General features: G+C 34.9%; 1 protein-coding gene across 4 annotated transcripts in view; it reads right to left on the minus strand.

The window, feature by feature from the left end:
- LOC145674111 (laminin subunit alpha-2-like) overlaps nucleotides 1-26,290 on the minus strand; it is a 174,586-nt gene that overhangs the window by 66,586 nt on the left and 81,710 nt on the right. For all 4 annotated transcript variants that reach the window (XM_081743938.1, XM_081743936.1, XM_081743935.1 and 1 more), the window contains 7 exons: nucleotides 23,587-23,780; nucleotides 20,407-20,645; nucleotides 15,506-15,617; nucleotides 12,186-12,333; nucleotides 10,629-10,776; nucleotides 7,894-8,058; nucleotides 7,063-7,223 (listed from right to left, as the gene is read on the minus strand). In XM_081743938.1, the coding sequence (XP_081600064.1) occupies nucleotides 7,063-7,223; nucleotides 7,894-8,058; nucleotides 10,629-10,776; nucleotides 12,186-12,333; nucleotides 15,506-15,617; nucleotides 20,407-20,645; nucleotides 23,587-23,780 (1,167 nt within the window). The remainder of the gene's footprint in view (nucleotides 1-7,062; nucleotides 7,224-7,893; nucleotides 8,059-10,628; nucleotides 10,777-12,185; nucleotides 12,334-15,505; nucleotides 15,618-20,406; nucleotides 20,646-23,586; nucleotides 23,781-26,290) is intronic.

Genomic DNA, 26,290 nt, shown 5'->3' on the forward strand with positions numbered 1-26,290 from the left:
GGTCCATCTCTTATAAAATTTCTTATCATTTTCAAAGATTTCTACTTGAAGTCATACTAACATACGAAAATACCACAGTTTCACAATATATGAAATACAGTATAAACATTTTAAAAGAAAAAATACTAATAATGAATCTAATCTAAACAATATGCTAAGGATCCGTAGGTTCAATTTGCAATCATTTCTGAATATATAAAGACTAGTTGAACATATAGATTACGTAACAACATAGACGTGTTCAGTTGAACTGGACAGAATGTTATCAAAGAAATACGCACCCATGAGATCATACATTAGTATTCATGGGTTGAACCAAAATGTGTATGATTATGCCAAATTTTTTACATTTTTCATTCCCTTTAACTTCCTTTAAAAAATCTCGATGGCATAAAATCTTATCATAAAATTGTACGCATGATACGTCTTTCATATTGTACAAAACCAGTAGTAATAATTTGACAGTTTTTCCGTTCATCTTGTTTCTGTCATCTGTTCATTCGCGATTGAGATTGACACAGAAATGTAGCGGTTTACGTTGAATATAACAATACTTTATCAACAAAGTCGTCTAGATTTTTCTCCAATCCAAAAAAGCGGGTGGTTTTTCGTGATTAAGAGATGATTAAGCGGGGGACGAATATAAGACCTGAAAATCTGGTGGTACCCGCTAAAATTAGGTAATGTGGCAACCCAAACGTTGGCGGTGTTGTTTTGAAACACTCTATATAAAATAATGCACCACGTTATTCTAAATTGATGCAAAACTCTTACGTTTTTAAAACCTACATTATTCGTCCAGGAAGCAATCTGCCTCCACCAAACGACGCTTCTGGATCCGCTAGTGTGTGGATTCATCATAATGTACAAACCAACTGTATAGAACATATGCTACACTGTATATTCACTGTCGAGGAAATAGATTTATTTCCGTTTTTCACCTTCATTAAACTTAGTGATGATTTCAAGGTTTCCCCCGCGTAGTCTTATCATTCGTCCTAGATTCAAGCCCGATCCGGAAAATTGTCTGGAATTAACTAATACCCGAAATTTTAGGGAAAATGGAAGACTGGGAAATTTCGCTGTGTTTGGTCAAGTGCTTGGCTTGCATTCTGTCTTGTGCTGATATTTATGAAAAAATCAATAACGATAAGGTGTTCTTCGCAAGAATACTTTACTCAGGAAAATAATTAAGACAATAATATAAAAAATATTTTTTAAGTATAGAAAATGAGCATAAGCATTTTAGGAAGTTAAGATTAGACTTTTCTTAACTTCTCAATAAACACACACATCATTCTTAAAAATATCCAGAAATTATGGTAATCCTACCCCGGGAGATTTTGAATACACGGAGGGTGAAAGTGGCAAAAATACTGGTAAACCACGGTGAACATGATCAGAGATATGTTTGTGGGGAAATATTCCTCCTGAACAACCCCTGAAATCACCACTGATATGACTAACATTTATTTTACTGAAAGGCTAAAGGGGGAGTTTGCGCCCAAAACATCATTATATTTGTTTGCAGCAATGTGTGAACTAGTGGCCATTAAGAGAAAGCAAACACGACAGAAGATAACACATTTAGCTTAAAAATAAAATTTTGCTATAACATTTTAGCAACACCGTGCATGATTAATATGGTTGAGGTGTTGGACGTATACTATATCGTATGAAGAGCAAATTACCCTATTTGTACGTTTAAGACCGTATCTTTGGCAACACTAATACACTAGCTGTTAGCAAATAACAAACAAGAGATAAAATTCAGGGAAAAAATGAACGCTTTCTGTGTGTGTGGCGGGGGGAGGGGACGAAAAAGCAATCCCTTTCTCTTTGCAATAACTTATCAGATGAAAAATGTTGTTTGACTAGTTTGGCTGCAAGAAGGAATCATTGGAGAAGTGAAGGAACCGAACTGTCCATCACTACTTTTGATAATACCCGAAACTTCAATAATACCCGAAACTTCAATAATACTCGAAATTTTGATAATACCCGAAACTTCAATAATACTCGAAATTTCGATAATACCCGAAACTTCGATAATACTCGAAACTTCGATAATACTCGAAATTTCGATAATACCCGAAACTTCGATAATACTCGAAATTTCGATAATACCCGAAACTTCGATAATACTCGAAATTTCGATAATACCCGAAACTTCGATAATTTCAAATACTCGAAAGGTTTCGAGTAACCGATGACAACTCGATAAATTTTCAGTCCCGAAGTTCGATAGGTCCTCAGCCTTATCGAACACCCCTAATCCCACCTACAGGATGTGCTTCACATGTTGCCTGTCCATTACAACACACAACCGGAGTCTCTTAATCCAGTCCTCCTGAACCCGTAACAACAGCGGGGGTGATGCTATCACAGGCATCCTGAATACGTCCCTATAGGTGTGCAACATTTCGAATCTTCTCCTGATACACCAGGTGTTTTAAGTATCCCCCTTAAAAATCCAAGGGAGTGAAGTCCGGCGACCGGGCTGGCCACTCCACGACCGATCCAACGTCTAGGAAAATCCAGATCCAAGCATTCCCGCACAGGCAGCGCATAGTGCGGTGGGGCACCATCTTGCTGAAAATATCGCGGCAAGGTGGCATCAGGGCGGAGAAGCAACGGAAACACCAACTCCCGTTAACATGTCCAGATATCGGACACCATTTAGGGTACCAGGAATGAATAAGGGTCCTATGATCGACGTGTTCCATATGCCACACTACACACCATGATATAAGCAAGGGTAACCCTCCTGCAGGGATTGATCGCATGTGGGTTTGCATCCGACCAATATCGCATGTTCTGGCAACTCACTTTCCTATCTAAATAAATGTTTGCCTCGTCTGTGAAGAGAATGTTGGCTGGGAAATGCGGATCTCGGGCATACTGTGACAAAGCCCAATTGGCGAATTCCACGCGCCGGTCTTGATCATCCTCTGAAAAATTGTGGACAAGCTGCAGCTTGAAGGGTTGCCCAGAATAGTTATCGCTGATAGTTGTCCTGTGCTGCACTTCGAACTTCTCACACTCGCAGCAAGCACCTTTGTGGGTGTCTCCTCATCTGTTGTGGTTCGTGGGGGACCTGATCGTAGTCTGTCGGCAACATTACCAGTTACACTGAATTTTCTAATGGTGTTGTGGCTTATTGCAGGTCGTTCGGGATGGCGCGCGTTGAAGTTCTGGGCAATCACACAACTGCTTCTTTCCCAGACATTAGGATGACCTCAATTCTTTCCTGCTTCGTCAGTACCATCTCCCTCTACCTGCAACGAACAGAAAATCTGTCAAATTTGGGGCGTCACGTCTTTCTTGCAGCGTTAGTGCCATGTCGCTCTCCCTGCAAGGAAACAGAAAACCGTCAACTTTGGGGCCTCACAACTTTGGAACGGGACATGATAACGCATTTTTGCTTGCGGGACTGCATTCCTCTGCAAAAACAGTGTTAATTGATGTGTCACATGCCTACCTTCCTATTTGAAAAAAATAACCTGGATCCAAGATGCATCCACCAAGATTCACGACGCATGCATCAATCGGTAGCTTCTTTACCCAAGTCCACCCTCTGCTAGTCAGATTTGCTTTAATCGTGTTTGTTTCCAAAATAATCCACTGTACTAAGACTTACGGACCACCCTGCACATCCCTTTTCAGCACTGAGACTATATGAGACGTGACTCTGCAGTTTAATATGAGATCTGAACCACGGAGAACAGAACTCGTGTCTCCCTCGCCGAAGACGTGTATGTATGCTAGTCATATAGTCATGAGAGAGCTCAATACCACACTATTAGTACAATCATAACTGCAAATTCTTCTAAAAATAATGAACAAAAAAAATCGCTTTCAAGAATAATGAACAAAAGAAATCCAATGTCCCAATTTCAGCTTAATTTTGTGCTGTGCTATGCTGAAACTTTTTGATAAGTAGTTATATACACTACGGGGGACACCTGAGTCTAGTGGTTAGAGTCGATTCCCGGCCGGTGCTTCCCCAATCTTCGACGTCCGCTCAGCGTCGTGAGGCGAAACTGGGTAGTCACGTGAATAAAGACGTAACGGCTACTAGGTCTAGAAAGCTCCGATACGACTTTTAGCGATAAGGCGACGCGGCGGCAGTGTTCGCCGCTAGGTTGGATGTAGTTCCACCAATTGCTAACAGATGGCGTGGAGCGGCTCAGGCCCACAAATCGGGCCGTTGCGCCAAGTGGGTTTTAGTTGTATACACTAAAATGAACTATTTCCCCACTTGTGGTATTCATTTTATCGAAAACTACGAGGAGCTGCTGACAAATTTGTAGCTCAACCCAGAAGGAGTCCAGGTAGAATGATGAAATTGTACAGTTTTAAAGAACATATCTCCGTATGTACAAATATAAATTTTCATATTAATAACAAAATTCTTATTGTGCTTTCCAGACCCCTGAAGTGATCATGCGTGCCCAACCAACGAATTTTACGAACATAGAGATTAAAGCTGTCATTAACTTTTTGTTCCACCAAGGAAAGTCACCGAAGCAAAATTATGAGGAAGTCACTGAAACATTACGAAATTCTCATCCGTCACATACAGTGGTATTGAAGCTAGTGGCACAGTCTAAACGTGGCGATTTCCCAACAGATGATGCTTCACTTGCAGGAAGACCAAAAACAGTGACTGTCCCTGAAATTGTGGATGAAATTAATGACATTACTCTTGAAAATCACAGAATCTCAGCAAAACGTGTGTCAGAGATTGTGGGTATTTCTTGGGAACGTATTAGTAGCATAATTCATAATGACTCGGGCACGCGCAATCTCTCGGCAAAATGAGTTCCCAAAAATCTGTCAGCAGATCAAAAGTATAAAGGAGTAAGGCCATCAAGGGAAGTCATCCCCAATTTTGGTTGCAATGACGACTAATTTTTGTGACGAATAGTAACCATGGACGAAACGCGATTGTACCACTACGATCCTAAAACGGAACAACAGCCATTGGAATTGCGGGACTCAGGTTCCCTTTGTCTCAAGAAGTTCAAGAAACAGAAGTCGGCTGAGCAAGTGTTTGCAACATTATTCTGGGATAAAGATGGAGTCGTAGTCATAGACTAGCTGTCCACGGGTCACACACTTAATATAGAGTATTACTCTGCACTATTCACAAAACTGAAGAACAAATTGAAAGTGCACCGTCATGGAAAATTTAAAAAAGGAATTCTGTTCTTCAAGACAATGTTCCTGTCCATTGAGCACAGTAAACACAACTGACATTGCATGATCTAGGATTTCAATGTCTAGATCATCCTTCTTATTCCCAGATTTAGCTCTGTCAATCTATTGCTTATTCCCCAAACTCAAACAACATTTGAAAGGACGCCATTTTAGACCTGATAAAGACGTGATTAGTACTACGAACAGTGGTTCGAGGAAGTTTTCAGAAATTTTTTAACTGGTCTGCAAAAATTGGAGCACCGTCAAAAGAAGTATACTGAACTTTGGAATAACTGAAGTGTAGAATAACTAAAATTTCATCATTCCAAGTGCACTTCATCTGCGAACTTTTCAGCAGCCCCTCGTCCTTATTACCGCACTACCTCAAAGTTTAATAGATGTTCCTTTCTTGGCTAAGTTAGTAAAATGCATGTTTCGTGCACGTAATACCAGGTTTTGTAGTGTGAGTATACGTCTCGATTAAAATCATGAATACTGGTTTGAATTTTACATTTTAGGAAGCAGATCACATCTAATATAGCCTTGGGGCTCAAAATAAGCGTTAAAGTGAAATCAATGAAATAAAATCTATAAGATATTGAATTATATTATAATCACTTTTCCGTAGGAACTTCAAACATTCTCCTTGATAAAAATACACTAAAGTGCCAAAAGTCACCGGATGCTTAACTAATAACGTGTGGGGCCTCCTCGTGCATGGCTAAGTGCAGTCCTTGTAATTGTAATCCTCAATTCAGTGGTTCGTGCAGGTAAAGGATCTGGACACGAATGGCCCGTTCGATGATATCCTGTTTGACAGGATTAATATTGGAGATCTAGGAAACCAAGTCATGCGTTAGAAGTGGCCAAAATGTTCCTCAAATCAGTCGTGCATCATTGCGGCTCGATGATATGGCGCATTGTAATCTTGGAAAGTCCCATTATTGACAGGGAACACGAAGTCCATAAAGGGCTAGAGATGGTCGCCAAGCAGCTAAACATGGCGATGACCAGTCAACGTCCGGTTCAAGAAGACCCAAACGTGCTAAGTAAACATGCTCAAAACTAATACGGATCTACTACCAGCTTGGAGGGTACCTTGTTGATAACTTGAGTCCATGGCTTCACAAGGTCTGCGCCACGCCAGAACCCTAGCATCTGCGCGTACCAACTGGAAAAGTGACTCATCTGATCACGCAAAACATTGCCTGTCATCTAAGGCCTAATTCACGTGTCCCTGAGCTCATGTGAGTTACCGCTTCCGATGGCTAGTGGTTAGTAGCGACACTCGTGTCGTTCTGTGGCAGTGATACACCATTGGCACCAAATTGTGCTGCACTGGTCTCTAATGCATGTTGCTGGGACGTTCTTGCATTAATTCGTGTTCTCAGTGCATGCACTATTGCTTATATGTATGCCCGAACAAATCTATCCAGATATCGTCGGTCGCAGTCATTCAAGCACACGTGAGTAACCACTGCATTGTTCCTGATGGGTCGTGATACCTCCAATGCAATACTAACGGTTCATTCTTGACAGTGGAGAATGAGAAAAGTTCAAAATCTCCGAAATCAAATAGTAGTATCATTCCGAGTTCAAACGCTATAATTCCCACCTGGTTGCCAAAACCACGATACACGAGGTTTCATTGCATTCACGAAAGTCAAATTGATAGCACTAAAACTACTTTGCGCCATTCTACAGTTTTCCGTGATGTTTCTGCAACTTAATTAGTTCTCGATCCGCTATCTCATGACTTTTGGCACTTAAGTGTAATTATGGAACACTTTGTACGCATCGATAAAGAAATCAAAATTACTAGATGAGTACCAGTATGCTGATCTTCAATGAAACACTTACTCTCGCAAAGTTTTAGCCCGTTCCTGAAGCTTGTTTGCATGTATCTGAGCTGGAATTACGTATTTCTTTCTGTACTCCGGATTCAGTCTGGCCAAAATTCCTTCTCGACGCTCAAGATAAGTTGTATCATTATTCAATTGGACTTGAAAATCTTTCAGATCCTGTTGGATAAATATAAATTTCATTTTCTCAATGTTACCATATTAGGAAAAATTACAGGACTGATTAAAAATTATATGTAGATATTTAATTACAATAACTTAACTTATACGCAACTTACAAAGAAGAATAGAAAGATTGCAAGAACAAAAAGGATAATTTTGTCTGAGAATTTCGTCATAATAAGGAACGTATAATGAATTACATTTCATTATTTTAGTAACTATTGGTAAACATAGCTCTGATTAAAAAATCCGCAGGACCGAAGTGACTAAGTATAGAAGCTACCTACAGCAACAAAAATTGGAAAGCGGTACTGCAAAGAAAATTTATTTCAAGATGATTAGAATATTATTACAAGTATTACAACTAACCAACAAATAAACAAAACTAAGAACATGATTAAAACGAGAATCTTATTTTTATAGTAATAAAACGTACAAGAATCACTTATTGTTTGAGTTCTTTTATGCATATAAGGGGTCTGTGCTAATATATTTTGCTCTAATGTCAGTTTTCTTTATTGGAAGAGATGGGAAAAGAAGATTTTGTCTACAGTGCAAGGTTTCTTTGCGTATGATCTGCTGGTACTGTTGCTAAAGCAGCCTAACATGAATTTTGAAAGACTTCCTATATTTATCAATTACAAACAGAATACCATGTAAGTCGTACCAGAAAGTTGTCAATAGCTTCATTCAGAAGATCTTCAGCATCACTGTTATATCGATGTCCCTCTTCGATGAACGACTGAATCTCTTTCTCAGTAGATATGATCTTGTCAGTTTTTATCTTCAACTTTTCTGAGTTCACTCTGTTGTTATCTAATAAGTCACTGACCTGAAATATTAATTACACTCATATATATATATATATATATATATATATATATATATATATATATATATATACATAGATGTTTTTCTTCCTGATTATAATTTTAAGTAATAACCTCATTCATGTCATGGTTGCATATTATATCAAGATATAGCTTGAGAAAATATTTAAAATTAACTTTTAATTATGATCTGCTTTAACTTAACTTAACTTAAGTTTAAATTAACTTTTAGTTATGAAGAAAACCGTAAGATATAATAATGATTCTGTAAAAATGTGTGTTCTATATATACAGTTTCAATATGGTAAAATGGCTAAATTAAATGATTATAGTAAAAATGCAAATAAAATTCTGAAAAAGAAAGCAGTGACTTATTATAACTCTATAAACACTTTAAATATAGCTGTTCCGTTCTTTATTGGTTTGTATCTGTTTATCTATTTAGGTAGAGCTACGAAGACATTTTACATCAGAGTCAATTAACAATGTATCATGGAAAGGAATTTTGAAACGAAGTTAATCTATATAAAATGAAATGAAATAAAATAAGATTTCCAGTTTAACGTCCCACGATTACGTCCTTTAAGCTAAAGGAGACGAATTATTAATGAAGTAGAATGATAATAAATTAGTGAAATGAAAATGTGAGAAAAACCGAGAGAACCCACGGACATGATGTTGTCCACCTCAAACTTAAGTGGCCTGGGATCAAACCAGGGACATGTCGCATCAGAGGTGAGCGCTCTACCACAGCCATCGTGTTCCTATCTACATTTAATGATCAGAATCTTATTTGAGAAAAGTAAAAACTTGAACAAGGTAGATACCCCACTGGATTTGAACCCATAGCTTCCCAACTGCGAAGCCAGAACGCTAACTGTTCATTGTGCTTCCATCTCTCTAATATTACGTGATCTTGATGCGATATTTTAGTTTGATCTAATGTTTTTGCTATTTCCTGAAGCAAAAAAGTTGACTGTTTCAGAAATGAGTATACTAATCCAGGAAGTACATTGTTTTAACAGTTCCTGATTCGAAAAGGAAATGAAACGGAATTTTTGAGTTTTACGTCCCACGGTTATGCCGGTTAGGTTAAAGGAGACGGTGATGATGAGTAATGAATGAAATGGTGGAATGAAGAAAGTAGGAGGAAACGGGAAAACCCCGAGAAAATCCACGCACACGGTGTTTGTCCACCACAAAGCTCACTTGGCGGGGGCTGGGATCGAACCCGGGACCCCAAGCACCAGAGGTGATCGCTCTACCACTGAGCCACCGCGGCCCCTTCCTGATTCGAGATCTCAGTTTGTATCTGTTAACAATTTCGAACTCCCACTGAAAGCGTCGTTAGAGCTGTCAGTGAGAGTTCGAAATTGTTCATTGGAGCTGATTGTTCAGAGGAATCTTAACTTTCTTCGTTGTAGTCTTATATATGTGAAATTACATTAAATAAATTCTTTAATGTCCATAGATAATAAACACAAATAAATAACAGAAGAGCGTATGGTGAGTAAAAAAGGGAAGAGCCCCAAAAAGGAATTACAAAAACCCCACGAAACTCAGCGAAACACATAATTACTATATAAGAAAAATTATCTAATTTTACTATTTCAATACACAATATTAAAATGTTTGGAAATAGGGCAGAATACTGTGCTAAATGTATATCCAATAAACTTTCATAAAATGTAAAACAAACAACCAATTTTTAAAACATATCAAGGAGTATTAAATAAAATACTGCTTTTACATAATTGGTGTTTATGAAAATCTAGAAATGTAGTTAACTAAAAAAAAACAAATTGTAGTATATAAAAATGCTAAAGATAATATAAAATGTTCCAAGAAAGTTACTAGGAGTAAAATTATACATATATATACATTTGAAAAAGTAATTTCAAAAAATTATATATGCCAATACCAACATTATAAAATATCAATCACTAAAACTGTATAAGACTATATAACATATTATTAAATATTGCATTTTGTACTTGAAAATTAGTATTATATGTGAAAATTCTATATGAAAATGGGAGTACGAAATAAGTAGTAACTATTTAATTTTATTCTGAATTAGATTTATGATAATAGATTATTATTATTATTATTTTTATTATTATTATTATTATTATTATTATTATTATTATTATTATTATTATTATTATTATTATTATTATTATTATTATTAACATCATAAATGGACGTGTCGAATTTTTATGGTCCAAGATGTGTATTATTTATGACGAAATAATGAAATAAATAACATATAAAAGCTCGCGAACATGATGTTGCTACAAACTCAAATCAACTTAAATCGATAAGACATGACATATGAAAATATGTTTGTAACATCCTTGAATTTGTAAGTTTTTCATTTCAAATATAACTTATTACCATACAAGAGTTAGGAACTACACAGTACTACACCAAAGAAAAATAAACTATTTCTTTGAAATACTACTTGATCACCAAAAAACGAGTGAGTCAGGAGGATTATTTAACAGCTAGAAGTACGAATTTGGAAAAATAATCAAATTCTCTCATCGTTATACTATGAAGAGTTTCAAACCTCATTCAAATCTGCTGTCACTTTCTCAAGTATATTGTCGAAGTCGTCAAGGCGAGATTGCAAATTATTCAGCTTCGTCCGCATGTCTTCTAAGTGAGTTCTATTAAAAAGTAAACCTCGGACTTTTTGCAATAACGTTTCAGCTTTACTGAAATTAAAAGAGAAATTTCTAAATTAAAAACACATACATTATATATATATATATCCGAATTTTATATATATTATAAAATCCCGAGAATTTTCGTTTTCTCACTGTCGCTAACAAAGCTCTAACTTTCTGATCCACTACAACAATAAAATGAAAATTCTTCCACACAATAACGAAATATAAATTAAAGAAACACAGCTAACAATGAACAGTTAATAATCTACTTTCCGCTCTTAACTTTGAACTAAGTAACAGCCACCTCATTGTGAAAACGAATATTAACGACGTGGCGCTACGCTACCATCTTGAAGCTATAGACGGAACTAATGGTACCATACAGCAAACCGTACAAATGTGTGGTTTAAACGAAGTTTCCCGATATAATTTGGAATTTTAATTTAAGGAATTAAATATTCCAGAAAACCTGAAGGAAGACTGAGTTACTGAATTGACCATTGTCAAACAACCAAAGGAGCGCACGTGGAAATCTGTTGAGATGAATGAAAATATAGTGATCTTTTGTGTGTGTATTGGCGATAAAACTTGATGAATTTTTCGCTCTGAAAAACGTACCCGGGCGACCATATTCATTACTGCTTGTCAAGATATTTTAATTTCTCATTGGTAGATATATCTCCGAACATATATCCTATACTTTGTATTATATATTACTGTGAATTTATTTAGAATAATTATTACACACTTAACATGTCAAAGTCGACAGAATAATAGTTTTTAAAATTATTCGCTTTTTTTATTAATCTTTAAATTGTTCAAGAAATTGCTAGGAAAAGCCGGAACCGAGCAGCCATTTTAGAAATTTATAAGGTTCGATTTTTATTTATTTATTTTTAATATTTCGGGTTCTCATTAACACAATCACACGAAACGAAAACTATTTTGCTGCATATTGATTGTTTATGTATCACGTCAATGATCTATGGACAGTTTAGAACTTCTTCCGTCATGGATCATATGGGTGATCCATGGACAGTTTTAAGGTTAAAACTTACTATTGACAAAGTACTTGATTGCAATATTCAAGAATCATAGCGTGGAAAACACGTATAATTGCTTAAACAGTTCGAACAGTGAAATATGAACAGTTCGAAATCCAACTGCTGTTTTTTAAGTTTTCTATATAACATTAACAGCTTCCCAAAATGAATACCCTAATTCAAATGCGTTAATATGTAAAATCACAGTAGTTGTCTCTATTTAACCGTAACAATAAATAGACATTTAAAGAAAATTGTTGAAAGAATTTCTTTCCCATTACCTCAATTATCTAGAATATGTTTAAATTAGACTAATAAGATAGGAGCATACATGTATGTACCCCATAATAGACACCCAATAATAGGTTTAAAATATGTATGAAAATAAGAAGAAAAGAATATAAGCAGTACCTTAATTCATTCTGAGCTCTTCCATGATATGGTTGGAAGTTTCTCTGTTTAATTTGATTTAGAAGAAATTCAGCTTCTTTCAAGGCTGCATCTACGCTTATAGATGGAGTCTCTCCTAGTGCATAGTTCTTCAGATATGCCACAATATCTTTAAAAAATAATAAATGAAAGTGTTTTAAAAAATAATACTAATAAATCCTTTCCTGATAGTTCCAGACTGGAAACAAAAAATGCGTTTCAAACTTGGGACGGACAACTCTCCTATACGTAAATTTAATTCCTTACACCAAACATGAACCTTAATTCGTTTAGGAGCTAAAGGCATTATTCAGGAATTTCACCATGTGTTTTACTGGCTTATTTTTGCAGCAATGAATCTTTGGATTTGATATTAGTGATCATTGCACACACTAACTCAACACTAACTTGGTGATACAACATAAAAAACAATTTTAAGCGTTACTATTTACACACACACACACACTCCCTCTCTCTCTTACTTTATACAATGTAAACACTTAACTTCCCTTCACTTCAGTTGCTTTCTTCTTTCTTTTGTTCACTAACCCATACTAAAACAAATTGCTTCAACTTATAGTCTATTTACAAAACTGAAAAAAAATAAAAATAAAAATAAACTGTGTTACCTATGCAATTTAAACTCACACGAGTTTGCGTTTTTGATTGATGTTTATAACTAAATTCCAATTCATGTCGTGATTACATTTGTCCAAATTTAATGTTGGATGCCACGTTCTAATGCAATATAACTCGGGCACATCTCTTCCTACTAGGATGAAGTTTTCTTAATAACCTTCCTGTAAGTTGTGTATGGTTATGTCTAGGTATTTTGATAAGCCAGAAACTACACAATCCTAAACTTTTGTATCTTATATTTCTTTTATTCTAGTTCCTATACTCTTCTTCGTCATTTCATTGTAAGAACTGTAGAATTGATGAACAGCCAAGTAGACGTCAGCACGTACAGCGTTCTTCGCAAAATAATCCTATAACCGTCACCAGATTATAGAAGTAATTTTTGTGGACGCTCTGTATATTTCGTATTATTCTTCAATTTATACTTTATTTCTGCGACGCAAATAATTTCTTTCTTCAGTGACAATTGCTTCCTTCCCACGCAATAGAACAAAGGAGTCTTTTATCGTTCACTCATATATATATTTGAAACGTTGTTTTGTGGTGAGAATAGTTTGGTGAGCTACAAAGAACTTATTCATTTTCTGAACTATATTTATGATAGACTTACTTTTCTTATTTGAGTTCGCAGTGTTTCCTCCTTACTTATTAACATGCAAAGACTATGTTCTATAGTTATTTGGAACTATATCAATCATTTATGGAAATATTGCAGACCAAGTGTTTAAACGCCAGATCGTCGCCAACCATATCGCTCTGCCAGTTCGTTATTTAAACGTTCTCACGACGAAGCTGTCGCAATGATTTGTGTATCGTGGCCAGCGAACTATGAATTAACGTCAATTCTTTTAACATTCAATTTGCATATACATACAGGTGATTTAACCTGATCACATTTCAATATGGACTGCCAACACTGACCAGTCGGCCAATGCAGCTCGTATCTCGAACCTCTCAGTTCGAGGAGTTTTACTCCGTATCTTCAAGCAACCACTACGCTCGTTGGATTTGGTACAACATTATGTAAAGGGGCGTATGCTAATAAGCTAATGAAGAACTTATATTACGGCTAGCCCCGCATTAGTGAAGTCCCAGGTTCCCAAACCCAGTGCGTATCAGTTTTAATCGGGCCCTCCAATATTTGGATTTTATTTAGTGCCTGTCTGCATTTATTTATTTGAAACCAGAGTTAACTTCTGTGGATTTGTGCAGCAGCTACACAACTACTTTGTGGCATTACCCAGTGCTATCCCATAGTGCTAATCTCCCGTGTGCATTATTAGTGTGAGAAAAGTGTCTATAGTGAAACTTCCATTATCATATATATACGTGATACAAAGGGCTATAATACAAAGAGCTATAGTGAAGTGCAATTCTATTAGTGAAAATACTTATATGTTCAGTGTTGTGTGCTGTGATTATCTTTTTCTCCTACATTATTTTTATTATTAGTTTTTTAATAAATAAGCATAGTGTCATTTTATTTAATGTGTTTTTGTCACATGTATGAATGATGTTTATGCGCGCCGTGGTTTAAGTGACCATCTAAACGTCCGTGAGGATTTCGAGACGAGACTCCGAACCTCTCGGTGCTTGAAGCTCATTTCATTATTGAGACCGGAGGGCGATCCGGGAAAAGTTCTGTAATTTCTTTTTGGAAATGTTCTTCAATGTCTTAACCAGGTAAGTCCAGGTCTCTTGAAAGTACTGTTTGGTGGGACATCAGGGGGGCAGATCCGGAAAGCGGTTACAATCCTTTTAATCCGAAAAATGTTTTTCAATATTTAGGGGTGATTTGCAGCTAATCTGAAACCGCCCATGTAATTATAATAACTACGTGATCTTTGTGTCATTGGAAGGTTTATTCTGACTTTAGATGTTCTCAATGTGAGCCTTATTTGTAATACGGCAGATCATCTTACATTGTCTCATATTATGCTCATAGTTTTTGAGGTTCTTATGTTAGCTCTTGTTATTCTCATGATTTTTGAGATTCTCATGTTATTTTAACTTGCCATTTTTCATGTTATTTTAAGTTTTTTTCTTTTTTCATTTTTAATTTTGCCTCCCTGCCTGCCAGAAAGATGGGTTGATTGTACAACAACGGCAGCACCCAACACATTCTGCATATTGCCACCATATTCACCGGACTTCACAGTGTGTGATTTCTTCTTGTGAGGTTTCGTCAAGAGTAAAGTTTACATCCCTCTACTTCCAGCTATACTGCCAAAATTGAGAAGGCGCATTATCCGAGTCATCGAGAATATCACACCAGACATGCTTGAGAAGGTTTGGCAAGAACAGGATCACCGCTTGGATCTGCTGTATTACACGTCGGGTTCATATCGAATGCATCTAAAGTCAGAATAAAACTTCAAACTTTTCTCTTCCCAGTGATACTAAGGTCATGTATTTATGTATAGTATTAGTGAAAACATAACCTTCTGAAATGGTCCAATAATTTGTATCTACACTAGATTTCCAGACGCAAATTAATTCCTCCGATATAAAACCTCTGGGATCTTATAGTCAAGAATCCAGATCCTTAACTGAGATGGTAAAATCAACATAATAAAATTAATTTATAAATCCTTCAAAGCAATTGATAAACAGAGTTTTTAAAAAAGTAAATAAAAGTAAATACTGATAAAGACTTATTATACCATCGATATTTCTCCGTGTTGATTCCAGTTCATCTAAAAAATTCTCCGCTTTTTCCCGCAATTCCTCGGCTTTTGTTGACATGTTTCCACTTGACTTTAGCGCCTGTTTTGCCTACGAAAAGTTAAAAATGTAAAAACATAATTATAAAATTACCAAATAAAACAACCTAATTGTAAATGCTTCAAGTGTTCGTTTAGTGCGTAAGAAAAGTTAAGAAACGTATGTCTTAGAATAATCTTCGGTACTTTCTTTTGATTTTCAAGTAATGTTTCCAATCTACCGTATTAATTATATTGGAACAGTTGAAAAGAATATTACGCTAAAAATCGAAAAGGAATTGAAGAACAAAGAACGTGAAAACTAATTTTATGAGTCTATATATGTGTCAGTCCCAAAACACAAAACATAGTCTTGTTTAAAATCAGACCTTTTTGTAAAGTATTGTATTCCTATCTATATATAGGAATAAAAAAAAATATCTTTACGTTAACAACACTTTACGAAAATGTACTCTTTGTTGTATTGAAAGTGAATTTACCTTTCGCAGATTTCTTGCGAGGTAAAAGTAATAAGGTGACATAAGGTATCATATTTGATTCCTGCATATGTATATCGTACTTAGATAAATTAGTTCTTAAAAATTTGAACAATAAATATTTTTGCACTCAATCCTATTGAAAGATTACTGGAATGTGTTGTTTGAATTTGTATTTATTCTCTGCGTAACGCATGATGGATATAAACTACTTTGGATAAAAATAATATTAAGCTTTATTAGTCAAATGCAGTAAGGATAGTTATAACCTTCGTAATGAAATTTAAATCATAAAACACTCACATAAAGATAACACTTGACATTTTTATTGTCTTCATTTGTGCTTTCTATTCAGAATCAAACTTGGCTCCATACGAACAGAAATCATACGAGGTGGGTTCAAAAAGTATCGAACCTTTGGTTGGCAAAAATACATTTTTGATTTGAAATCCAAAACACTAATTCCCTTCAAAGTAGCCTCCTTGGTAACGCACATAGTTCTTCCAGCCTTTCCGCCATTGTTGGAAACACTTCTGAAACGCAGTTTTTGGAGTGGTGTACAACCGTGTCCTCGCATTCCGGATGATGTCTTCTTTTGACTCAAATCGGGCACCTTTTAGTGGTATTTTCAGTTTGTGAAATAACCAAAAGTCACACGGAGCATATCGGGTGATTAGGGAGCCTGACGGCACACAGTGATGTTGAGTTTGGTTATGAAAACCTGAATCAAATCTTGTGGACACTCTACTAATGCTCAAATTCTCGTTCAAAATTTAATGTACCTATCCGATTGAATGATTTCATCTTGGGTATTGCCAAGCTTTGGCAAAATTTGATGCAATATGACTGTTCAACTTTTTTCTGCCATTTTACAAAAAACTGAAATTCGACGGCCGCTGAATACGTCTTCATTCTTTGGCCGACAGACAGCGACTGATGCTTTCTGCGGAAGAGAAAAATTTCACGATTGCGCACGAGTGTCCCCTCTACATTTATATTGAAGGAAGTGTCCCGCGCTTCATTGGTTTACGCGGGCAAAAAATAAGGTTCGATACTTTTTGAACACACCTCGTATATGTTAATCATCATTTAGTTACCTGAGAGCCTTTACAATTAGTTGACTAGCTATTAAGCACAGAAAACATATTAAAACTTTATTACTTTTTAAATAAATAAAGTAACTGTCATCAGTTAAATGTGTCATTTGAAGAAGAGAAAGATTCCGTTTAGCTGATTTTGAGAAATTAGAGATGCAAAAGAGCCGGCTTTTTTCAATCGATGGTTTTTTCACATAAAAAACCGGCTTTTTTGGGGAAAAAAACGAGAATTTTGGAAATTATGGCTTTTTTCATTTTCATGATTTTTCTATCCAAATAGCTTTCTTATAGTATATTCTATAGTTAGATAAGAATTCCATGACCTAAATGCCATATTTAGCTCTGTAATTCACCATCAAGATGGATGGAGCACATGTTTTACGAATTAAAGCTAACATGAAGAATATAGTATTTGAGGGCAATTTTACAGACTATTTAACTTTATTTTAACTTTTGAGTTATCGACTTTTTTTTCTTCTCTAGATCATTTTAGTTTGTCATCCGTGTTTCATTTCTAAGAGCTTAGTACTCTAGCTTCTAGCACAAAAGTTAAACTTGCGTTTTTCTACATATCCGTCAAAGCATACGTTTTTCAATATGTCCGTTAAACCATAGTTCCACATTTCTGTTATACTGTTGTTGTGCAATGATTGAACAATAATTTTCCAGATACAACCTTGAATACCAATTTATACAAATAATTAGTAGCGGATTTAGAAAAGTACTTCGGGAGGGGTTTCTCTGATTGTTTCGTTTTCTAAAGAGCCCTAATTTTATTTGGGAGGTACTTGAAGTTTATGAGTATAAGCATAACTAATGTTTCGTTTCGTTTATATGTTTAGCAATAATCTTCCGGATACAACCTTGAAGATCATTTTATACTGAGAATCAGTGGCTAATTTAGAAAAGTATTTTGGGAGGGGTTTTCTTACTACTAATGTTTAGTTTTTCTAAACATTCGTAATTTTTATTTGACGGGAGCTTAAAGTTTATGAGTAAAGGCATAACTAATAGATATTTCGTTCGTTTTAAACATTCTACAACTTTGGGGAACAAGCTTCAGTCCGAAAGACCGACCCCCTAACCTTCGCAAAACCGTTACTGCTGGCAATTAGTAATAATAACGATTTAAAAACAATAAGAAAGGAAGTCGGCCAACCCCTACACTCCTAGTCGGCCAGTACACGCACTATTTCTACATTCAGAGATGAAATGAAGGAAAGCTTTGTCAGAATGGTCGAATGCTGGGTTGAATCCCGGACTTCCCGATAGAAGCGCAAAAGCCAACCACTCAGTCATGTCTGTTGTGCAGTTGTATTTAGCATAACTTAAATATATTCCGTAGTCCTTTTTTGGGGAGGGGGGAGTTCCGTAGTGATATGTTGAATCCCTCTTGTTAAAAATTCAGAAAACTTGAGGACTGGGTAAACCGTGATGGTGGTCAAGGGCGCCCATGTTGTGGTTTCCAAGGAAGGGGGCAAGTATAGGCGACGTTTCAAAAATAGTTTCAAATTTTGCTGTAACTAATGTAAAAATTCTATTGGATTTTCGCTATTCTGAAGTACATTTTCCTCTAGGGGGGGCGAGAGCCCCCCTTGCCCCCCTCTTGATGTGCAGCCTTTAATTGTATCATATAAATCTAAGTATTTCTCTTATGTTTTATTTTAATTTTATTTTGTTTCAAAAAGAGGGTATGGAATATTTTGAAGTAAAAATACTACATGCAATTTTGCTAGTTATTTGTATATTTTTTTAAAAAAGAAGTTTTTACTTTTAGGGTTGGGTCGTTTACACCAGCAGTTTTTTTCTTAAATAACTGGTTTAAACCAAAAAAATAAAAAGAACAAAAATGTGAATCGTGTGAACTTCATGGTGACGTTTCCACATGTCAAACCATCTGCATTAGTCTTATTTCCTTTTTACCATTTAATCAAGGTGTCCCATGTTCAATTCTCGGTCGAACCACAACCCTTCTCTCATGTGTAAACCAAGTAGCGGTTAGGAAGTCACTTTAAGCGAAAGTCTTCTCCTTGATAACCTCGGTATTACGCAAGGATGTTAAGCCTAAACATACGAAACGAAACTAAATTATATATTTCTGCATGCCTGTTGTTTTATAAAGAAGCCAAGGTTGCTTAAATATATTGATAGAAATTGGCAAAATTTATCGATTGCCTACGTAGCTTCCAACATTAGCTTGGATTGGACTTTCAATGATGTCTACATAGTAAATTGTAATTTAATACCTCAGTTTTAGCGTACTGATTATGATACGTTGACCTTTAAATTTTACATGCAAAGCAATAACAGGATTTTCCCGTTATTGTTTTACATTTAAAATAATGACGGGATTTTCCCGATGGCTAGGGCAGGAGTTTCTCAATTTAAGAAATTTACTGACCGGACTTCTTTAAGCTTATGGAACCTCTTCCTGCATAACTCCGTTGTTGCATAATAACACCAAGGCGAAACAAACTTATTTCTGTGAATATGTAATATAAATACACAAAGCAAAATATCTAAATCAAAAAACCTGGTTTAAACCCCAAAAAAGCCTGGTTTAAACTGCCACCAAAAAACGGGCTTTTGGCATTTTTACAAACAACCATGGTTCTTGCCAACTCTGCTTACTTTTGTATATAGGAGGTTAAATTTTTTATTACATACATTAGTTAATCCTTTGGAATTCATAATATAAAAATGTTGAAGTAAAATTGTTAAAAATATATTTTCGGAATTCATGGTTTATTTTCGAGGTTTTATATTATTATCGGCATCAACCACTAATTAAATGACTTTTTGTGTTATAGAGAAACGAAACAAAGTCTGCTTTATCAATTTAAAGCAGAATTTTGAAAAAAGCCCAAAATTTCCCAAGCAAAAAAGCGAAGCAGAAAAAACCGAGTTTTTTTCCAAAAAAGCCGTTTTTTTCCCGAGCCCTTGCATCTCTATGAGAAATTAATAATGAACTTCCTGTTGGCCACATTTTGTTCCTTCAATTTTTGTTGTTATGCCATTGAATATTTATCAAAACCGTGTGGTTCTAAAGTTAATTTATTTTTCAATGCAATGAATGCGTCTCTTCATGGCACGTCATGAATGTATAGATATTATCTACAAATCTCATTTTGTCAAATATTAGAATGTTCTCCTTCTTCAAATGACTTGTTCAATTATTTTAACGACATAGAGAACTCAAAGATGAATTCAAATCTAACACATTCGGTTTAGTTATGAAAAAAAAATCCAGTTGTCAATAACTACTAACCTTATTCAAAAGTTGTCGACTGCTCTTTCTCAATTTTTCAACTTCAGCTACAGGGAGTTCAGTTTTAGCAACTTCTAAATAGCTATCCAATTTAATACGAAGTTCTAAACTTTGGTTTTCTACTTCAAACAGACGTTCCCAAGGAGCTGGTACAAAAGATGACAAATTGAGTGCCATTATCCTCGCTGACATATCTTCTATATCATCCAATAGCACTCCAGTGCACTCATCATCACATGCTATAATGGAAATATAACATCATAAAATACAAAACAGTCAGAGAGAAGAATAACGACGCTTAAAGTTTCTTCTTATAGAATTCTAAGATTAATTTCTGGAATATATATTACGGTAAACGACTCTTTGGAATATACATATTTAAAAAAAAAATATGAAAGATTAAAACAAAACAAAACAGCTAACAATTTATTATTGTTGTCCCCCCGTAATTAACTAAAGGAACACAGGAAAAGTACACATTTTATTTCCTACTTGGAATATATAAACAAATAATTATAAACTCCACGCCTACTGCGAAAAAATGCTATGCCAAATTTTAGATCTTACGATTCGCTCCTGCCTTTTGCTTCAGTTTGGTATTTGTAGAAGTTTGAATATATTGAGTAGGTTTGGTCTATTACTCTACTATTATTACACCACATCAGCACAAGCGACTAATATTGGTACTTTGAAATATAACACGTTTTTGAAAATTATGGTTTCCTCCAGAGGAAACGTCAAATAACTGACCAATTTAACAAAAGATAGTATTAGATCTATAATTGATCATGTATTAGTAAACACATTAAGTGAAATTGTCACTGTTAATAATATACTAGCTGATATTAGTGATCATGATATTTTAATATACAACATGATGTTTCAACAGTTACACTATTAGTATAACTATAAAGGAATTTCCAAATTGTATAAGCATAAGGGCATAGGAAACTTAGAAACATTGTAACAAGGTGCATAAAAGCAACTAAAGCATGAATAATATCATTTTTAAAAAATAAAAGAATCTTAATTTGGCAGTAGAAAATTTCAGAGATTTGTTAAGGGTTATTTATTATTATTATTATTATTATTATTATTATTATTATTATTATTATTATTATTATTATTATTATTATTATTATTAAGAAGAAGAAGAAGAAGAAAATGATGATGTAGATGGTATATATGAAAATAGATTATGTTTTAGTGGATAAATGATCGCATACTAAATATGCTAATAATCAATTTGGAAGCGCTGGTAAAGAATTAGTATCAAAGTTACCGTTTTTGGAAGCTATTGCGTTAGATAGGGTATCTCAACTAACCATTCATTCTTTCTACTTCATTTACCCCTGTAGTAATTATTTGAAATATTGGTATCTCAAAGAGAAAGAAGAATCAAACTCGAGATGTATTGCATAATGAAATGTTAATCAATTGCAAGGACACTGTAAATCAAAGTGTTTTATACGCTTAAGCATACTATTCAACTACGATAACTAGAGACCATAGGTTCGAAATCTACCAACCTTATAGGTCATAATATGTATTAGTAAATGGGAAAGAAAATTACGATGTACGACTGAAACATAGTGTTCCTCAAGTGTTCATACAGGTACTATTACTTTTCTTAATATGCTAATAGTGTACGACTAGTGTAGTGTTAATAGTAGACGACAGAGATAAAATAACTTTATTGGCTGACGGTGGCACAATATTTTATAAAGAAAACATAATATGTAAAACAATTAATGAGTTTACTTTACATAACTGGTTATATATGAAGTCCTTGCCATTAAATTTAGAAAATTCAAACTATAAATATTTTCACATGCCATTATCGAGGATAATATTGCCCAAATAAAGTGATATTAGAAATTTTGAAAGAAAAGAATCAAATACATCTAGCTACAACATATTTAGGACTAAAAATAGATCAACATCTTACTTGGAAGTTGTACGTTTAAAGTTTAGAAAAGAAGACAGCTTCTACAGTAAGTATTATACATTGCTTTAGAAGAATCATAATCATGCATTTAAAAAGAATAGTGTAAAATGCGTATGCGTATATGCGGAGTCATTTGACGTATTTATATTATTCGAAGACACACTAACATATTTAAAATACAATCACTTCTTACATATTACAGAAGAAATCTCTAAGGACCATCTATCGTTATTGTATGTACTATCCAAGTAAAATCTTGTTTAGAAAATCAAATATCGTACGATTGATCAAATTGATTTGGTATCCTGTGAACTATTTTTTAAATGATAGTTGTATTTAGTTTGTAATAAACAAAATATTTTTAACATACAATTATTAAGATTACAACTTGATACGTAATCAAATGCAGTTGAGCTCGTTCCTCTAGTCGCTGCCTTAACTTAGATTTTGGGGGAACACTATTTTAGCACACTGTATTCTGGCGACAGTGTTATTCTGGCAACACTGTAATTTCTATAGATGGCAACATTGAAAATTCTTCAGGTTCATATTTTCTGTTGTAGAATAATATTATCTATCATTGTGGTAAATTGCATTTCATTACCTCCTTTCACTTATGAAAAACAAGCAAAAGAAAAATGGTAAATTTTGTATTATTTTTAGTCTGCCAGGCTCTTAATGAGCATATTCTTTCGTCTACAATATTTACCAATATTTTTAAATTTTTTAAAATAATAAGTGAGAACAATGACTATTTGGAAATAGTTGTTAAGTCGCCAGCAAAAGTGGATATCTAGTTATGCAGTTTCTTCTTTCCAAAAATTCAGAGCAATACGAGTGCTTTAACTTGAAGAAAATAATAGAAATATGCTTCAAATAATTGTATCTGCTTTGAGGTTAAAGACAAAATAAGTTAAACAGAAAATACTCATCATTGCTAACAATTGTAGACTAAAAATAAAATCCATGCTAAGTGTCAAAAATGGAAAAGTTCGGTTTAATGTCAAGATGTGGCCTATGTGCCTAACACTGCTCAGTGAACAACAGGCCCTCTAGTATTCGATATGGAAATAAGTTCAAATAATAGCCAGAATAATGCGCGTGGGTATATGTTTTGAAGTAAAATCTGGGCTTTTTACTCAATATTTTCATTTTGACACTTAGGACGAATTTTATAGTCAGTCTACAATTGTACACAAATCAGAAAAAAATAAAGAGATATTTTTACTTACAAGTGCATCCTCTTTGGGTAACAATATGTCGGGGTGTACATTGAGTGCAATCTCTACCAGTGATTCCAGGTCGACAGTTACACTGACCTGTTATTTCATGGCACTCGTCACTGACACTACCATAAGGATCACACTGACACCGCATACAAGAGCCTCCTGGTTTATTTGGCATTCCATAATATCCATAGCTACATCTACAAAAACAGGCAGATTTTATTTAAAAACAAATAATACTCGCGCTTCTATATATTATGTTCCTAAATTGTTTATCCCAGTCTAAAAGTACCTTCCAAGTTATGATCATTTCCTTTTGTTATTAAGTTACTGATAACAATTGCTCTTCCAAATTGTTGATCACAATTAGTATTTCAACGGATACAATACGAAGACAAGAATACTAGCCAATTAGAGATGAAAAAATTGTTTGTTTAACGTGCTTTTCCTAAACAGTGGTTCAATGAAACTTGAGCCTATGAGACTGAACAGCGCAGGGCCGGCGCTAGCAGTTTCGCCGCCCTGGGCGAAACTTTCACATGCCGCCCCTTTAATTCGCAAACCTTATTTTAACAGAAGACGTACAAGTGTCACGAAAAAGTAAGATGCCCTATTTAAAAACATGTATGAAATGGAAAAATAAATAAACAATTGAACTACCCTTCTCGAAGGTTTACGTAATATTTAAACGGTTACACACATGACACAATATTCAGTATGCTCAATTTCGCTGTATATCTGTGATATACAGAAGCGAATGCAAAAATTATTTTTTTAAAAAAATATGTTTTAGTCATGACTAAGAATTTTAATTTTTAAGCTTATTTTATATCAAAAAGGTGTTTCCAAGAGAGTATGGAGGATGACGATAATATAGTGAATCAGATATTACGGCAAGCTAAGTGATTAGCCTAAGCATTATAATTTCTGAATACAATGGAGATATATAAAATTTAACATACCTTAATTGAAAGAAACTTTTCTTGCTTTGATATGAGCAAATTTCTGTATCACATTCGAGTAGTCCGATGTTCCAGCCAATTCATGTTTTATTCATATCGTCGCTAGACCACTCAAGCGTGTTTCAGACATGAAAGAACGTGGATAGTTTTTAATAAGCTTAGATATAAGTTTCGAAAAACTTCTTTCTCCACTTGCCACTGTTACCGGTAAGGTTAACAAAATCCTAAGTGCCACACTGACATTGGGAGCAAAGACGTGTTGGGGTCCCTGGTGCGATCCCAGCTCGCGCCGTGTGGACTTTGTGGTGGACAAACCGTACTCGTAAGTTTTCTCGGGGTTCCCCCGTTTCCTTCCACTTTCTTCATTCCATCATTTCATTCATTTCTCATCTTCACCGTTTCCTTTACGTCCCAGCACCAGCATATCCGTGGGACGTAAAACTCATAGATTTCATTTCATTTCATTAATCTTAAAATCTCTTTTGGTGAACTTTTAGGCTTAATTATAGCGGATAACGCTTTCAGTTCGTCTTCCAAATTACTGGGATTAATATCTTTCGATTCTTGGTGTGTTAAAATGCTGGCAAGTTTAGTACAATTTTCTGACAAAAGTTTAGGTAGCATAATATCTTTAAGGTTACTTATATCGTAAAGAAAATCGAAATACTCGCTGTGATGTTTAAGTTACTCAAACATCTCTCTTAAAGTGAACATAATCACGTCTAGAACTTTGTAATAAAAATCGATCTTGTATCTTGTTTGTGGATCTTCAATTGCTTCATCCTCTGCCTCGTACTGAAACTCTCTCTTCTTTCGCCTTCGAGCTTACAGTGTAGTACCTATCCGTGGATCATCCATATACAATGCTGATGCTAACTCCATCGCATAAACTAAGTAAGAATGAAACTTTGCATCATTTCTGCCTCTTTCAAAGTACTCAGGTATATTTTCGAGAAACTCGACTGCATCCAATACATGAGAATGAATGCTTTGGAGACTTTTGCTTACTATGTTTACGTGGAGTAAAAAGTCATACCGGATATCAAGTGAGCAAAGGAAAGTAAAGGTCATGGAGCTGATTTACTATACACAGAGCATCGTGTGTGACTATTCTATCTGTTCTATTGTCGTTACTTATTTGAAGTAAGACATCATAAGCCTCCCCTATTTGATATCTAACGTAAGTAAAGTCAGAGCATCAATTCGGCTATCCTACTTTGTGGTGCTTAATGGTTTTAAAGTGAGACTACTAATATGCTCCTTTAGTATGGCCCAACGTTGAACTGACGCAAAAAAAAAGTCATAAACTTTTTAACTATACAAAAAAAAAATGAAACGGCGTACTAAGATACTGTGGTTGCATCGTTAACGACAAGGTCTAGTGAATGACTACTGCAAGGAACATAGAAGACTCGGGAACTTATTTCTAAAATTCTCTTCTGAATACCTCAATGTTTGCCTTTCATATTGGAATCATTATCATATCCTTGGCTCCTCATGTCTTCGATAGGAATGTTTATTTACTTTAGCTATTTAATTATTTTTTCTGTCAGTCCTAGACCAGTGGTGTCTATTATCGGTACGAAACTAAGAACGTGTTAGCAAATTTTTACGAGGCATTCTCCATTATTGTGTGTAATTTGTACACAACGAAAGATTATTGTCATTTGTTCTGTAACAGAAAGACGGCAAGGGAAATATTGAATGAGATACCTGTGGCTAGTAGTTTGATAACTGAAAATGAAGGG

The sequence above is a fragment of the Thermobia domestica genome, chromosome 2, assembly GCF_964235325.1.
Source record: "Thermobia domestica chromosome 2, izTheDome1.hap1.1, whole genome shotgun sequence".
NCBI classification, from domain to species: Eukaryota; Metazoa; Arthropoda; class Insecta; order Zygentoma; family Lepismatidae; genus Thermobia; species Thermobia domestica.